Source organism: Schistocerca americana, chromosome 2 (assembly GCF_021461395.2).
Source record: "Schistocerca americana isolate TAMUIC-IGC-003095 chromosome 2, iqSchAmer2.1, whole genome shotgun sequence".
NCBI classification, from domain to species: domain Eukaryota; kingdom Metazoa; phylum Arthropoda; class Insecta; order Orthoptera; family Acrididae; genus Schistocerca; species Schistocerca americana.
Genome location: NC_060120.1, coordinates 733,497,701 through 733,516,813, shown reverse-complemented (window position 1 = coordinate 733,516,813; position 19,113 = coordinate 733,497,701). Strand labels below are relative to the sequence as shown.

General features: G+C 39.5%; 1 protein-coding gene across 1 annotated transcript in view; it reads right to left on the bottom strand.

The window, feature by feature from the left end:
- The window catches only part of LOC124594764 (regulating synaptic membrane exocytosis protein 2), a 1,241,912-nt gene that overhangs the window by 866,439 nt on the left and 356,360 nt on the right, over positions 1-19,113 (bottom strand). The window contains exon 4 of the mRNA XM_047133151.1: positions 594-1,042. Coding sequence (XP_046989107.1) covers positions 594-1,042 — 449 coding nt within the window. The remainder of the gene's footprint in view (positions 1-593; positions 1,043-19,113) is intronic.

Below are 19,113 nucleotides of genomic sequence, written 5' to 3'. Positions count from 1 at the left end.
TATACTTTCCATTGCTGTTTAAAATTACGCCCAGGACTTGCTCTTAAAAGGACTTGATGGTTTGCTTTACAGGGAAGGTAAACTATCAAGGGCTGCATAAATCAGTGAAATGCATGTTATAGTAGGTAATATAATGTCTGAAACATAGTTTCAGTATTGTTAGGAAGGATTTGGAGATATTTTAAGTGATAGTATTAAATCCATCAACATATATCCATCAGGTTTGAAAATATCCCACAAAACAAATTTTCAATATTTCTTTGGTTGCAGTTTTTTCAACTTTGTTGTATTTACCTATAACAGTTCCATCTAAACTGAACATTCACGTTTGGGCCTTCAGTAGTTATCTAAGAAAGCGTAACTAACTTCAGAAATTTTCAAAATAAAACAGAATCAATTTGTCTTAGAACAAAACTAATATTCATGTATCTCAAAGCACTCTCTTCTGTTTTAAACTGTGATTACCATTACTTCTACATCTTCAACAAGCACATACTTTAAGTTCAGATGGCAGAATACAAAAACTAATGCAGTCTGAAATGAGAGATCAGTTTCACAATTTAATACTGGGAAAAATACTTTTTGTGTAGTACCTTTGGCCCTTCTCCTCGATTAGAGTCCTCACTAGATGTAAATGTGCTACTGGTGTCGATCCCAGAATCTTTGGTCTGTGAGTCCTGAGAACCCTGGCGATCTGCACCCCATCGCACAGCACTTCCAAGGTTCATCCAGTCCCGATCAGGACGGTCAAAGCGCACAGTCTTCTTTCTGCGTTCTGTGAAACGTCGACTGTCTCCTTCTTCCCACAGTTCTGAACACTCTTTCACTATTCTATCACGAAAAGCAAAGTATCGATCACGATAATCGTTGAGATCACGTGGAAATTTCTCCACTTCTTTCCTAGTTTCGTGTCTGTGCCGGCTACCGTTGCTGGAATGTCTTGAGTCTCTGTGAGATGCATAATGATTGTGGTTGTTGTGGTGGGTATTGGAATGGTGGCGATGGTGATGCAGGCGAGTCTGATAGTTTTCTACTTTCCCTACTGAAAATGTGACAGCAAAAACAAAATGAGAACTTGGGTTAGGTACAGGAAATGGCACAACACAAAATTTTCATACATGATACATTCATTTCACTTCTGCAAGTAAATCATTTGTTGTTGGGGAAAGGCATACAGTTAACTACAACAACATTTGGAAGAGCAAAAATAAATAACATAACATTGCCAAATGCACACACTGCTAAGCACTGTACAAACTAGAGCAAGGAGTTTCCATTTTCAATAGCAGAACTTTGGGATACTCCTTTGGTTTCAGCTAAACTATTATGGTAATAGTTACAAAGATCACACATAATACGAGTTAAATGGCAGGGTACTGATGAGCAGCAAACTTGTGTCATATTAAGGCAATTTGGTTTACAAACCAAAATTCATCTTTCGAATTCCAAGGAAGTAATGATAATTTTGTTTCTTCCAGTTTTATGAATGAAGAGTATATCTGGAATAGACTTTAGAATTAGAGACACTGTTATTTATTTACAACAGAAAAATAAAATTCCTAATATGCTGAAAAAGTTCCAGCATTTGCCATTCATCGTTATTTGGGGGAACACTGCTACATCTGTAGAAATCTTAGGGTACCATCCTGAGGAAAATTTCATGCAAAGGAAAAAAAAAAATGCAATTTGTCTCCATCTTTCTCACACGCATTCCCATTCTCTCTTGAAATTCAGGCCACCAATGACACACACACACACACACACACACACACACACACACACACACACACACTATAAGAAAAAGAGCACAATGGAAAAATTATTCAAGCTCATTTTGTACACCTCAGCTGCAAACATAGACAGACACTTATTAGGGCAGGGATGCCAACTTTAAAAAACGTATCTCACCGCCAGGAATTTCTTAATCTTTTCATCTAAAATGGCTTGTCTTTTCAATCTCTTCACAAGGTTGTCGGAATATCCTGAAAGAGAAAAGTATATTTTATCGTATGTGCAATAAGCAATGGGAGCAACAACTCAAATTCTTCAACACAGAACAGCTACTTTCTGCATCAGGTTCAAACCAGCAGTCTACACTCCTACTTTCACTATGCTCTATGATGAGGTTATTAACTTTGATCAGAATATACTTCTGAATTATTTCCCTGTATTTAGTACAATTAAATGTCACAACAGTGGAAAGGCTATAGAAAGTACAAAAACCATGTTGTTATGATTGAAACTCATTTGACACTTACACTAAAGTCAAGAGCAAATTCCCACAAATAATGAGACAATTAAACAGCTACACGTTAAAACTGTGTGTAATCTTTCAGTACACAATTAATCATCTGTGGTAGCATCAGGCTGCGATACAAACTGTAGGTCAAGCAAACAATCTTTAAAAGGTAGTTTCATTTTATCAGAAGTATATTAAGATATTGATTAGGCAACTAAACACATCATTCTAATCAACATGATATCTAAGGCATAAGACAGGTGTGAATTGCTAACTCAGTCTAAAGATGACTTTACATATTATACCTGTTGAGTGTATAGCTAGATTTGATTGTCCATAAATAATTCCAATACACCATTTCACTACAAAACTATCTTCACATCATTAACCTGCTACAGCAAAGGACAAGAGTCCTCCAACCGTCATCAAAAGACAGAATTGGCAAACAATTTGTTAAATCTGTGAAGCAAAACACAAGCTGATCAGTTTGCGTGAGTAAACCACAGTTTTGTGTTTGTCAAGTGCAAACAATTCCACTGCACAAAGTCTGTACACTTGACAACAAGAGCAAATATACTGAAAGATCCTTGGCCACCTTAATGTATGCAACTATCTTAAATATCTAATGAAATCAGTGGTGCCATACTATTATTCATATTGAGATTTAACAGGGTATTGTGGAACAGTGTTTCATATACAGAACTTTAATAACAGGTCTGAGTCCAGATTGCAATATTTTCAATATGTGTGAGATAGGTGTGTGAGAGGATGTCATCTCAGGCTGCAAGTAATGAAGCCATGCAATTTCAAACTTGGACTTTCCCCATCCCAGCAGCAGCCTTGCATTTTCCTAATTGGACATATTTCACCAACCACAAGACATACATGAGTTTCTCCAGTTTCTCTTTTACAACACGGTAGACAATCCCTTAAAATCTCAACACACGCACACGCACGCACACACACACACACACACACACACACACACACACAGATGTTGAAAGCTCTACTTTATACACGCACACACACAGTGAGCCACATTTAACACACCTGAGGCAAAATGTGTTAGCATCTGACATACTAATCCTGCTGTAGTGCTTCAAGATATTCACTGCAGGTGCACTGGGCCCATGCTACACAAAATTGGCAGTTGTATTGGAAACATATTGGTTTTTGTCCCCTCTAGGACATACTGTACAGCGCCTTGCAGAGTATATATGTATACATAGATGCTACACAGCTCACAACTGCTAAAAATGACAGTAATATTTTGCAAATCTGCAAACTTCAGCACTTTTCTCTCACTGGGAAATGAAATTGTTCCATAACATTCTCTCGATTTTCTTTAGTGAGGATAATTCACAGTTTTCACAAAATTTACATTCTATTCAGCTTCAACATTGTAAATATGATGATCAGATGTGTGGAAATCATGTCACCGTTACATAGCACCAAATTTCTGATAGAGATTAGCTAATAATAAAATTTTGTTAGCAATTAGATGGCTACATATTTTTCACTGATCGTAAGCTGCAGTCCAGTGTTCTAAAGGAGATAATCTAGTTTATTAGAGATCATTTTTTTATTTTTTTAAATAAAACAACTCAAATTATATCACAATGGTACGGAGAACTGTCTCCAGCTTCAAGCAGTGTCAGTTCTCCTAAGGGAGACAACCTGTCAGCTTCATATTCAATTGAGAGTCTCTATTTGAACAAAATTCTCTATCAAGCTGCTGATAAATAGCCAGATATTTAATATTTCAATCCACAATTTGTATGTTTGGCAAAAGCCATTCACCAATCATGACACCTCAAAGAAGAGCTGAATAACTTATCTCAGATGCTGAGTCGCAGATAGGCACAACAAAAAGACTGTCACAAATAAAGCTTTTGGTCATGAAGGCCTTTGTCAACAACAGACGACAGACACACACAAAAACACACACACACACACACACACACACACACACACACACACACACACACACATATGCAAATGCAACGCACAAACACAACTGCAGTCTCAGGCAACTGAAACCACTCTGATTTCAGTTGCCTGAAACTGCTGCTGCTGTGTGTGTGTGTGTGTGTGTGTGTGTGTGTGTGTGTGTGTGTGTGTGTGTCGTCTATTGTTGACAAAGGCCTTAATTGCCAAAAGCTTTATTTGTAACAGTCTTTTTGTTTTGCTTATCTGCGACTCAGCACCTCCGCTATACAGAGAGTAGCAACTTCCCTTTTCATGATATTGTTACATTCCATCCTGGATTTTCTATTGTTTGAGTCAATAACTTGTCTGATTAGTTAGGACACCAACCAAGAAATTTGAAAATCTCACATTGTGAAAGTTCCTAGCAGAATAAAACGGTGTGCCAGACCGAGACTTGAACTCAAGTTCAAGTCCCGGGCTGGCACACAGTTTTAATCTGTCAGGAAGTTTCATATCAGTGCACACTCTGCTGCAGAGTGAAAATCTCATTCTGTAAAAGTCTCATATTGTTCTTCAAGTCTCTCCTGTACATAATGCTCTTCCGTTTTCAACAATTAATCAATGTTTATGAAAATCAAATGTTGGTTAGTACTTGTGGATATCAGTGTTGGTCAGTACCTGTGGATATCCTGCAAAGACATAATGTTGCTGGAAATCAATCTCGTATTCACCTGTGGTAACCAGAACACCATATTATAGTAATACAAAATTTACATGCAATATAAACTGACAACCAATAGAGCAACACTATAGTGTAATCAAAATGTGTAGACCCCTACAACATTTTGTTGTAACAATCATGAGTATTCATTACATGCTAGTCACCCATATATTTTGCACTATTTTTCACTCATTTTCAGAATTTTTGCATTTGTTTTAGATCTAATTGTTGTTCACAATGCAAGCAAGAGGTCTTGCAACATGATGGCTGGTACCACATACACAACATAGTTTGCATGAGTGAAGCATTCTGACTGGTCATGATTAGACAGCTCACTTGAGCACTTTAAATTCATTGTTAGTGGTGCAGAATTATGTTGATGGTTTAGCACACATACTTGACACACTTGACATACTGTGAGGATCTCACAAGTGAGAAATGTCATGCCATATATGTACCATTATACCACCATCTATACTAGGACCCACAGCATGTAATATGGAATGATATGCTGCACTACAGAGTAAAGCGTTCAGAAACTAAAATGACAAAGTCAATCCACAATTTATTAATATAACCTAAATCTGTGAGAGAAATGGAAATACCAGTTTACCTGAAATAGTGTACCACCAGATAACATGTCACCTGCCCTGAAACACAACACACCGAATGGGGTGGCACAGTGGTTCGCACACATGACTCCAATTCAGGAGCACAGTTGACCTTCAGCCTTCCAGATTTGAGATTTCTTTGATTCCACTAAATTGATCCAGGGAAATGCTAGGATGGTTCCTTTAAAAGGGTACCACTGATTTCCTTTCCTTCTCCATCTTCCCTTCATCTCAGCTCATGCTCCATCTCTAATGACCTCGCTACTGACACATGTTAATCCCTAATCTTCCTTCTTTGAGTCAAAACTGAGTTGAAACTTTTCTTCTAACTACATTCTGATCTGACTTCAATATTCATAAAAACAATAATATATGAGAATGATACAAATGAAAACCTTTATTATTTATTTACTATGCAAATGAGACAGTGCAAATCAACATAATCCACGACGTGTAATACAGGGGGTGAAAGCACAATACAGTGATTTAAGTGTGTCCCTGCAGTAAGTGTACAAATGATTCAGAGAGTTTAATTAAAATGGACACAACTTATGTGGAAGGCTCTTTGAACCCAGCTCATGCATATCACATGGAGATGAATGTAAACACTGCCATAGTGGAAGAGTTTGGGAAGGAAAACAGGATTATTACTTAAAATAGCCAATACTTTGGATGTTAGTGTTGATTCAGCACACAATATTGTCTATGGTGTGCCTTAATGCAATAATGTATCCGCAAGATGGGTGCTACATCAGTTGACTCCTGAATTGTGAGATTATCATTTCAATGCATGTAATGAGCTTTTGGATGACTTCCAGGTTGAATTTCTGGACAGAATTGTTACAGGAGATGAAACCAGCACTATCGCTAACTTAAAACGAAGAGATCGAGGTCAGAATGGTGCTACGGCTCTTCACTACAACAAAACAATGGTGCACTCAATCATCAACAAATAAAAGTCATGCTTACTCCCTTTTGCGGTGCAAAAGGAGTAATTTTGGAGCAATACGTGGAAAAGGGATTAGCAGTGAACAGTAATTCATACTCAAATCTTCTACATAATCACCTTCACTCTAAAATCAGGCATGAACAACTAGGGCTTCTGGATGGAGGTGTTTGTTCAACCACAGCAACAATACAGAATATGAAATTTGAATGTCTTGAACACCCACTTTACACTCTAAACCTCAGACCAAGTCTCTATCATGTACTTGATCGGCTCAAAGAAGTGCCTGAAGGCAAACTCTTCAGAAGTGATGAACAAGTGAAAACTGCAGTGCATGAATAGCTTCATGCAATACCAAAAGAATTCTTTCACAAGGTAATCACACAAATCCAAATGGTAATATGAGTACCAAATCAATAGTACAACTTTTAGAAATTTTGCACTCTAAAGGTTTTCATTTTTGTCACCTTTGCATTGGAGGCTGACACAGGACTGGCATCAATGACCAAGCCAGCTGTCACAACCTCCAATCCAGCATCTCTATCAATATGAAATACCCAGGCAGTCTAACATCAAGCGACTGACAAGATTTTCCTGGTTAACGCTCTAACTGGATGATTTATAACTTCTTCTGTTGAGAATTATTCTGTATACAGTATCTTATGTGCTATCTCTCTCTTAAAACGGGAGGGGGTGTGACATTGGGGGCTGCATAGCCACAACCCACTCCTCATTTTACCCACTCAGTTTTACTGGTATGCTTTGGGGAGGATCGCCATCTGGTTATGGGCCAGAACTGGTACTACTATGATCCACAAAGCTTCTGTATAGCTTATCCAAAATGGTATCTTTCAGCCATCATATCTGATTCTGCAGGTCAAAATGTAGTATAAGTATAAAGATCACAGTTTTATGACTCAATAGAATCATGGAGACAAGATGGATTATGTGAGGGTGCCTCTGAATCTTTTATGTGAAAAATCAATGTTTTTTCGATGAAACAAATGTTTATCACATTCTACATCTTTATTCTTCATGTCTACATATTTGTAGTCCTGTGCCACTAGAGGTCTCCAAACTGTAGCATGTAACATGGCAGAGCATCCACAACAATTCAGTGGCTTGGGTTCATTGTCACTGATCGTTCTCCATACAGTTCCTACCTGGTCCCATCTGATTTTAAACATCCCCAAAACTTAAAGAGCACCTCCAAGAACTTTACTGTGTTAGTGATAAAGCAATGTACACAAAGATGAGGTTGTGGCACTGTCAACAAAGTCAAGCATTCTAAGTGATGGTATCAACAAACTGGTCCCTTGTTGGGAGAAATTAGTTCGGCACAGGGTGACTATGTTGAGAAATAAATATCTGGACAAGAAGAATAAAGATGTAAGAGCTTAATACCACTTGTTTTATTTAAAAACTTTTCAACACACCCTAGTATAGTGAGTGAGATTCACAAACGAACAAGACTTATTGCTTGCAGCAGAGAGATACAGATGAGTGTGCATTAATTCTTGACAAATCTTTATAAATGCCATAACGGAAAGCTGACACATTATAGTGCACTGATGCACATTTAGGCAAACAGTGGGATTGTAAATTCCTTTAACTACATGGCAAGTATCAATGTTTATCGTAAAGATGCAAGATAAGTTGTGGTGTAGAAAATTTATTTGGTAAACAGCATTGTATTCAAGAAAATATCACACTAGCATTTGCAAATTAACATAACTTACAAACAATGGAAAATCCAGGATGGAATGCCGGCCGCGGTGGTCTAGCGGTTCTAGGCGCTCAGTCCGGAACCGCGCGACCGCTACGGTCGAAGGTTCGAATCCTGCCTCGGGCATGGATGTGTGTGATGTCCTTAGGTTAGTTAGGTTTAAGTAGTTCTAAGTTCTAGGGGACTTATGACCTCAGATGTTGAGTCCCATAGTGCTCAGAGCCATTTGAACCATCCAGGATGGAATGTAACAATATTTTGAAAAGGATAGTTGCTACGCACCATATAGTGGAGTGCTGAGTTGGAGATAGGCATAACAAAAAAACTGTCACAAAACGAGCTTCCCAACAAGGCCTTTGTCAAAAATATACAAAACACACACACACACACACACACACACACACACACACACACTCACACAAATTCATCTCATACATACATGACATACATACATGACCACAGTCTCTGGCAGCTGAAGCCAGACTCTGGCAACTACTGACTGGGATTGTGTGTGTGTGTGTGTGTCTGTCTGTCTGTTGTCTATTTTTTACAAAGACCTTGTTGGCCAAAAGCTCAATTTGTGACAGTCTTTATGTTGTGCCTATTTGCGACTCGCACTCCGCTATATGTTGAGTTGCAACTATCCTTTTCATACTATTGTTAATGTAACTCACATAAGCTAAATTAGGAAGCAGAAGTTTTTTTTTCTTTCCTCATACTGGCGGCTACTTTCTTGGTAGTTTACCAGATTGCATTTAACCTACATAAGCACATGAACTCTCAACCTCAACAGAGTGGACTGGTCTCTGTACCCAAGACAGAGAAAGCCATGTCCGCAGCTCGTGGTCTTACGGTAGCACTCTCACTTTCCGCGCATGGGGTCCCGGGTTCGATTCCCGGCAGGGTCAGGGATTTTCTCTGCCTCAAGATGACTGGGTGTTGTGTGTCCTTCATCATCATTTCATCCTCATTGACTTGCAAGTTGCCGAAGTGGCATCAACTAAAAAGGACTTGCAATACGGTGGCCGAACTCCCCTGCATGGGGCAAGAGATAACCATACCATGCAAGCACCCACAGTGGAGAAGTCAAATTATCCTTTATTTCCTGAAGATGATAAGCAGCTTTTTCAGTAGTTCCAAGGGTAATAGTATGGGTTAGTCACTGATATGACCTTGTAAAATTACCCATATGGCTTTTCTATGTTAGTACTGTGAATGGCTGACAGCAAGGGGAAACTACAGCCATTATTTTTGCTACTATTTCTCCTTCATTGCTTAATGATGATGGCATCCTCTTGCGTAGTACAGACTCCTATTCTGATCTCTGAGAAGAGGATGCTCAGAAGAATGTTGTTGCCAGCACAAATAAAACTAGTGTTATATGGATTGGGACATTGGATTTTACAGCCCTTAATTGGGCAGATAGGTTAGAGAATTCAGAAAGGGAAAGGATAAGCTGAAGTTACATATAATGGGAATTAGTGAAGTGTAGTACTAGAAAAAACACAACCTCTTGTTAGATGAGTGCAAGATTATAAACACAACAAAAGAATAACATGCAGCACTTCAGAAAAGAGTGGAAGCTAGATTGCTTGCTTGAAGGTACTAAAGAGAATTTAGAAACACTGGAAGACAAGTACACGGCCTTAGAAGTAGGCATAATTAGGGGAAAGATGTTGGTGTCACCTATACGAGAATTAATGAGACCTCTGGAGGAAAGAGGAGCAGCTATATGAATATCAAGAGCTCAGACAGAAGCAAAGAAGAGATAGCTGAAAGGTGGAAGGCACGGAAAGATGGACTATATACGGAAAATGAACTTTCAGACACTATTAGAGAAAGAGAATAGGAAGTGAATGAAGATGAGGTGGGAGATATGATACTGCAAGAGGAATTTCACACAGCACTGAAGGCCTTAAGTTGAAACAAGATCCCTGGAGGAAATAATATTTCCTCAGAATTATTGAGATCCTTGGGAAAACCAGTACTTACTATTCCATATAGTGCACAAGGTACACGAGACAAGAGAAATGCCCTCGGAATTCATGAAAAATGCAATAATTACAATTCCAAAGAAGGCACGAGCTGACAGGGTTATCTATCAATTTTTAAAATCAGGGTTGCAAAATACTGAAATGCATTTTGTACAGAGTAGTGGAAAAACTAGTACACATAAACCTCAGGGAAGATCAGTGTGGGTTCCACAGAAATGTAGGAACACGTAAGGCAATACTCACCATGAAATTTAGAAGATTGACTGAAGAAATGCAAAACTACCTCTACAGAAACCATAAATTTTTAGAAATCTGACAATGTTAACTGGAAAACACTCTTTGAAACTCTGAAGGTAATAAGGATAAAATATAGTGAGCAGACAGTATCTACAATTTGAAAATAAAGAAGACTCCGGTTAAAAGGATTGACGCACACAAAAGGAAAGCAGTAGCTCAGAAGGAAGTGTGAAGGGTTAGCCCTATAGCCTGTTGTTGTTGTTGTTGTGGTCTTCAGTCCTGAGACTGGTTTGATGCAGCACTCCACGCTACTCTATCCTGTGCAAGCTTCTTCATCTCCCAGTACCTACTGCAGCCTACATTCTTCAGAATCTGCTTAGTGTATTCATCTCTTGGTCTCCCTCTATGATTTTTACCCTCCACACTGCCCTCCAGTACTAAATTGGTGATCCCTTGATGCCTCAGAACATGTCCTACCAACCGATCCCTTCTTCTAGTCAAGTTGTGCCACAAACTCCTCTTCTCCCCAATTCTATTCAATACCTCCTCATTAGTTATGATATCCACCCATCTAATCTTCATCATTCTTCTGTAGCACCACATTTCGAAAGCTTCTATTCTCTTCTTATCTAAACTATTTATTGTCCATGTTTCACTTCCATACATGGCTACAATCCATACAAATACTTTCAGAAACGACTTCCTGACACTTAAATCAATACTCGATGTTAACAAATTTCTCTTCTTCAGAAACGCTTTCCTTGCCATTGCCAGTTTACATTATATATCCTCTCTACTTCAACCATCATCAGTTATTTTTCTCCCCAAATAGCAAACCTCATTTACTACTTTAAGTGTCTCATTTCCTAATCTAATTCCCTCAGCATGACCCTACTTAATTCAACTACATTCCATTATCCTCGTTTTGCTTTTGTTGATGTTCATCTTACACCCTCCTTTCAAGACATTGTCCATTCCGTTCAACTGCTCTTCCAATGTCATTGGCGAACCTCAAAGTTTTTATTTCTTCTCCATGGACTTAAATACCTACTCCGAATTTTTCTTTTGTTTCCTTTACTGCTTGCTCAATATACAGATTGAATAGCATCAGAGAGAGGCTACAACCCTGTCTCACTCCCTTCGCAACCACTGCTTCCCTTTCATGTCCCTCGACTCTTATAACTGCCATCTGATTTCTGTACAAATTGTAAATAGCCTTTCGCTCCCAACATTTTACCCCTGCTATCTTCAGAATTTGAAAGAGAGTATTCCAGTCAACATTGTCAAAAGCTTTCTCTAAGTCAACAAATGCTAGAAACGTAGGTTTGCCTTTTCTTAATCTTTCTTCTAAGATAAGTCGTAGGGTCAGTATTGCCTCACGTGTTCCAACATTTCTACGGAATCCAAACTGATCTTCCCCAAAGTGAGCTTCTGCCAGTTTTTCCATTCGGCTGTAAAGAATTCGCATTAGTATTTTGCAGCTGTAACTTATTAAACTGATAGTTCGGTAATTTTCACATCTGTCAACACCTGCTTTCTTTGGGATTGGAATTATTATATTCTTCTTGAAGTCTGAGGGTATTTCGTCTGTCTCATACATCTTGCTCACCAAATGGTAGAGTTTTGTCAGGACTGGCTCTCCCAAGGCTATCAGTAGTTCTAATGGAATGTTGTCTACTCCCGGGGCCTTGTTTCAACTCAGGTCTTTCAGTGCTCTGTCGAACTCTTCACGCAGTATCGTATCTCCCATTTCATCTTCATCTACATCCTCTTCCATTTCCATAATATTGTCATCAAGAACATCGCCCTTGTATAGACCCTCTATATACTCCTTCCAGCTTTCTGCTGTCCCTTCTTTGCTTAGAACTGGGTTTCTATCTAGCTCTTGATATTTATGCAAGTGGTTCTCTTTTCTCCAAAGGTCTCTCTAATTTTCCTGTAGGTAGTATCTATCTTAGTCATAGTGATATGCGCCTCTACATCCTTACATTTGTCCTCTAGCCATCCCTGCTTAGCCATTTTGCACTTCCTGTCGATCTCATTTTTGAGACATTTGTATTTCTTTTTGCCTGCTTCATTTATTGCATTTTTGTATTTTCTCCTTTCATCAATTAAATTCAGTATATCTTCTGTTACCCAAGTATTTCTACTAGCCCTCATCTTTTTACCTACTTGATCCTCTGCTGCCTTCACTACTTCATCTCTCAAAGCTACCCATTCTTCTTCTACTGTATTTCTTTCCCCCCATTCCTGTCAATTGTTCCCTTATGCTCTCCCTGAAACTCTGTACAACCTCTAGTTTTTTATTCATTATTAAACCGACTCCTGCATTGCCCCTTTTTGATTTTGTATTTATAACCCCGTATTCGCCTGACCAAAAGTCTTGTTCCTCCTGCCACCGAACTTCACTAATTCCTACTATATCTAACTTTAACCTATCCATTTCCCTTTTTAAATTTTCTAACCTACCTGCTCGATTAAGGGATCTGACATTCTACGCTCATATCCGTAGAATGCCAGTTTTCTTTCTCCTGATAACTTTCTTTCTCCTGAAACCTAAAGAACTTAGAAGTGGAAAGACATACCGTACACCAAATTTGCAAACCACTTCGTATTAACAGAATCACTACCCTACAGGCATAAAACACCAGTAAGCAGTAATAATAGTTTGTAGACAACTAATGACAACCTACCACAAAAAAGATCCAGTACAGTAGCTATAAGCATATAAGCCACCCTTTTCACTTGAACAAATTACTTTTTGAGATTATAATCTACACCTAAGATTTTCGATAAAGATTTTACCTATTTGATATTTCGAATAAACTTGCGATTTCAGTCCATAGGTTCCGAACTATAACCCGATTATCATATTTTAATCCTCATGATGCCACAAATTCACTCTTTCTCGGACTAAACTTATCTGCTTCTAACGCTCCATATTTCGTGGGTGAGAACGCCGTCTGGTTTGACGGAAGAAAACAAACTGATCTGAATTGCGCCGATTGTCGTCCGAAGTCTGTAATTGCGGGAGATATCGGCTATAGTGTGACCGCGCACATAGTGGTGTACTGATTTGAAAAGATCGCCGGTCCCTGGCCAGTGTCGGTCATCACTCGAATCCACCGACATCGGCGGAGCCACTGTGACTGCAGCCTTAGAAGACAGTGTTCGACTAGTCATTTCACAGATTTCCGCAGCCGAAATTCGTTGAGTGTTTGCTAAATGTGTTCAGATGCCTGGCTGCTCGCAACGACGTTTATACTGAGCGCAGGGGAAGCGCGCGCGCGCCCGACTACCAGCAGATTAGCGTCTCAGAGAGTAGATGTAGTAGTAAGGGGGGGGGGGGGGGGGGGGGGGGAGCAGCCGGTGGCCGTGCCGCGCCACCCGCGGACGCGTCCCGGGCGCCTTTTGTGAGACACCCTGTACATACTAGAAATTTGTAAATATGTCGAAAGAATTTAAAGGACGCAAATAGAAACTATATATCCATGAACATGACAGAAGACAAGGGGAAAATTTCATGTCCAGTCAGTAAGAACACCAGCCTTTAAGACTTCCACTAAAAATGATGCTACACAAATTTCCTAGTCGTCCACATAAGGTAAAATTATATCATCATCCTTCCTATTTTGTAAAATTCTACAGCGGCTGGTCCCGACGCAGGTTCGAGTCCTCCCTCGGGCATGGGTGTGTGTGATTGCCCTTAGGGCAATTTAGGTTAAGTAGTGTGTAAGCTTAGGGACTGGTGACCTTAGCAGTTAAGTCCCATAAGATTTCACACACATTTGAACATTTTTTTTAACCCTACGGGCATTCGTAGCTTAAATAACTGCTTCTATTCGTGCGGGCCGCGGTGGTCTAGTGGTTCTAGGCGCGCAGTCCGGAACCGCGGGACTGCTACGGTCGCGGGTTCGAATCCTGCCTCGGGCATGGATGTGTGTGATGTCCTTAGGTTAGTTGGGTTTAAGTAGTTCAAAGTTCTAGGGGACTGATGACCACAGAAGTTAAGTCCCATAGTGCTCAGAGCCATTTGAACCATTTTGCTTCTATTCAATAGCAGAATTCCAAGAACACGTGAAATATAAGACACTCTTTAATGGATAAAGTAAAATATTATCACAGTCTGTGATCGAATTCTTTGCCTATACTCTTTTTTCCTTCCCAGAGTTCTCTCCCTTGTAGTAGATCACACAATGAAGCATCATATTAACTCTATTTCTATGTGTTATTTCCACGAGTTTATGTGAATTAAACAAGTACCTGCATGTTTCAAATTGAAACTTATTGAAACTATGACATAGGATATGAAGAAGTCGAAGAAGAAAGACAATCAGAGCTGACGTATAGTTCTGACGTGTTTCGTGGGTCCTCTTGAGAATGAAAAGAAAGATGTAGTCCTCGGACAATTATCTTTCAGTCGCAAACTGCCTCCTCTGCATCACAGTCACTGCAGCACCCTCTCCGATTCTTTGGGTGCCGTACTTCTCCTTGCCATGTGTGCAGTGGCGTAACAGGAAGTTGACAAGACAGGCACACAACGGCGGGAGAGGCACGACAGTTCTCCTACATCTCTTCTTTCTTTCGTCCGCCTACTAGAAGCCTTTCTCTCAGTCCGTGTCTGTAAACGCACCCTCTTGCCACAGTGATATTTCGTCCAAGTAGCTTCATAAAGAACATTTACCGTTAACATCGGTCATTTTCCAACTCTTTCCGCTCCCCTGACCAGCGACTAACACCCACGGCTCGTTTCGCACATGACAGCCAACTTTCGAAAAAATGAATAAGAGTGGTTATTTCTTAATTAACTGTTGATTTAAGACATTTCAATCAACTTTTAATGTTATTGGATCTTACAACTTCAGCGAAATCAATGGGAAGGATGAGCTTGCATCTTAATCACCATTTCTACAATCTCAGCACAAGACTGGAAATAGCGACGAGCATCTCATTCATTCGCGATCTATCTTGATCGTGTTGATGAATCCCAATGCTGAGAAACGTACCTCACATAAGAAGTATATTGCAAAATGTATTAAAAGTGCAGTTCGGTGTACTCGGCTCTTCCGTTGCACGCTGCAGTTGGTAATTGGGTGATGAGTGATCAGAAGCGAGCGACTGCATTGTTTTTCATATGGTGAAGGGGAAGAAAACTAATATGCTGACTGACTGACTTGTAGCGAAGTCTGAGGCCAAGGTTGGGTTGGAATGTGACAATTTCGTTGTAAGTTGGCGAAGCCAACGAATGTGAATGGAAGAAAACTAGATATTTTGACAGACTGACCTGCAGGGAAAGTGGCAATGTCGTGGCGAGTTTACGAATGTCAACACAAAAATATGACTGCCGAGATATACGTTCGTCATTGCAATAGGCCTACCCTACTTCTATGTCTGTATTTCCGATTTTGTCGAAAATTCCGACAGAACGGCTAAATTCTAATCTAATCGAAGAAAATAATAGCTAATTTCACTTATGAAACATACGAAATTACGAAAGAATATTGTGACTGGCTATCGACAACACAGTCATCATTCGTCACGTTCGCTCCCTATCATTCACTGCGCAATTACCAACTGCAGCACGCAATAGCAGAGGCAGATTCACCGTAACTGCACTTCTACTCCCGTGGCGCCTTGTTACCTCGTTGCGCATGTCCCTGTTCCGCCTAGCTTTGAAACTCAACCGGTGATGAGTGAACGAACTTCGACTTCAATATGGAGCTTGAAGAAATATCAATAAATTGCCCTTGTTCTTCACTGGTAAGTGTTGATGGATGGTTTGTACAAGAGGGTTATTAGATCCAGTTGTGTTTATCAACTTTTTATGGAAAGTACATGAGAAAGTAACCACTTAGTCCAGTTAAATGATACAGAGAACAGAAAGTCATTAAAAGTAGTTTCTTTCGGAATGCTGAAATTTTGTCTGGCAGTTTCAGAATGTTGGTCTCATTACCTTGAAGAGATACATTCAATGAATTGAGGTTTTCAAAGATGTCACAAAGATTTGGCAGCTTTAATACAGTGTCGCTGTCTACTTTAATGAGGTTTACCACTTCAACCGCTGACTGAATAACCTCACGAAGAACAGTCCCATGATTTTTGATTCCAGGGATTCTCAGCGAATAAAACAGTGTGTCCACACAGCATGAGGAGTCTCTTTACGAATCAGAGCTCGCAAACCCGCGTAACAGCCTGCCATTCTACGACCTCCACTGTCCTGACGCTAAACAATTTTTCCAATCAATGTTGTTTTCTCGTATAAAGGAGTATTTCATAGAGATCTTTTTGCCTCTGTTCCAAGAGTCATTTTCCTGGAAGGAACCTGAAATTTGTCATACACAGGCCAATACCGCACGTAGCAAACTGGATGCAACCTTGTGTGTTTGTCTCTAGCTTCACCCAATTGAAAGCGAAATCACAATTACCCCTGAGTTTTTGAACCAACTCGTCGTCGGCCATATCGAGTATTCGATGAGTAACAGTGTTGTCTGGAAGAAGTATACTTGCCAGGTGCTTGGAAACGACTTAACTATCAGAAGTAGAAAATAAGACCTTCAGCTATGGTGTGATGTGCCTTGCTCTTTGTTACATTGTAGGTAAATTTGTAAGATGAAAATTAATAAGAGCTTTTGTAGAAATCGCAGCTTGTTTAAAGAAAGTACTTTTCGTTGTCTCATTTTTTTCAATATTGGAATAATATTTTTGTGGTTTTGTTCCGAACTACCATGAGGTGAGTCCAAATTCCGTTTAGTTTTATTAGAAAGCATGCTTTCAGTAGCTAGGACATTGATGCAAATGACACACTGTGGTCGTTCTTAATTTCCAACCGAAATTCAAGTAACAGTCGTCATACTTCTGCATTTTTGTCTATTCATGTCTTAAGAATCGCAGATCCACTTTAAATAACACGTTTTGTACTTACGTTTAAAAATCTGTTCATGTTGAAAAGAAACACAATTAACAGAAGACAAACAACAATTATAACCGATCTGCATTCGACAAAAGTAACCTTCAAACTGATTGTTACAAAATGGAAACTAATGAGTCACGCTGTACGATTCGACTGCCATCTATGACGCTGCCATAGTAACTAGCGCACACGTTATTCCTTTACTCTGAAAACAAATAAATGAAATTATTATTTTTGTGAACTTCTACTGTACGGCCGTGATGTCCATGTGTGATGCGAACGCACAACTTTAAAAGTCCAAGTAAACAGAGTTTATGCGACAATTGTGCACATGGTTCACACGGCTGCCACCCACACAGCTCGCACATGTGCAACAACAGAGTTTGTCCTGCTACTTCGCTGTGACATTGTGGGAGTTCAAAAGGTAACGATGACAGCAGAAACAAAAATGCGCTATTTGACGGAAGGCTTCTGATTTTTGTCGATTTCTGCTGACTGAATAGTGGACCGAGACTGTTTCAGTTTGAGTGCTTCAGAGAACGTGACAATGATAAGTGAAATGAAAACCTTATCTCACCTGTATCACACCAATTCAAGTGACTTTAATTTCCTGCCTAGAAATTGCATTAATAAAGTATCTCATCAAATGTGCAGATGATTTTGGTACCAAGTTATAGTAGCCAAATAATAGATTCGGCTTTCCAGTCGGATATTTTGAATTTGCTGGTTTTTTTTCGTAATATGGTTTAATGGGTATCAAGAAGTCTCTTGTGAAAGTATTTATATGGAGTGTAGCCATGTATGGAAATGAAACATGGACGATAAACAGTTTAGACAAGAAGAGAATAGAAGCTTTCGAAATGTGGCGCTACAGTAGAATGCTCAAGATTAGATGGGTAGATCACGTAACTAATGAGGTATTGAATAGAATTGGAGAGAAGAGGAATTTGTGGTAAGAAAATTATAATAAAAACATAATTCACTATAGTCTTTTTCTTTTATTTCTAATGAGTAATTTGAGCGCAATAGTTAACTTATAAGGAACAAATAAAATCTGTTCTTTATTATACACCATACTGAAGCCAATGTGCGGTAGCTGTCATAAACAACAAAATACAGATTTTGTTGTACTTCCCATTTTTTTAGTACACTTTTGCACAAACTGTAATTTATTTATTAAAATTTGTTGTGTGCAATATTTTTCATTAGTATAGCTCATTTAAGTAATACTCTTCAACGTTGCTTGGTATTTTAAACCGACTTACAAAACTGTAAAATTTGCGAAATCTACGTGGCTACGTGGGAACAATACAGAAATGTAATTTTACGGGGAGGGGGGGGGGGGGGGGGAAATCAGCTTCGGCAGGCGCAAAGTAACCATGGTATGGCCCTGCATCTGCATTTGAGATAACAAACTAACTGCTCTTCAGATAGTTATTGTTGGCAGTTGTCCCCCAAGAGTATGTCTAACACAGGGCTTCACAACATACGTGCTCGCGGAGCAAGCTGTGAGCAACAAGGCGCGAGCACGGAGCAGCGCGAGCACTGTACCCCCACTACCGGATCAGAGCGGAGAGTCACGTGGGGCACACAACAGCTGCCGCCAGTCAATGTAAATCCGCGGCCACCTGCAGGGATATCACTCACGAATTATTACTGCGACAAATGAAACAAATAAAGGAGAATGTACACGTGCCACATAATTTTATTAGCTTAGTGTATGCCTCTACATTCGTATTAATTTGTGAACTGTTACACAATAAAAGGTGTCACTGAAGTGTGGGGTCCGCAGCTCGTGGT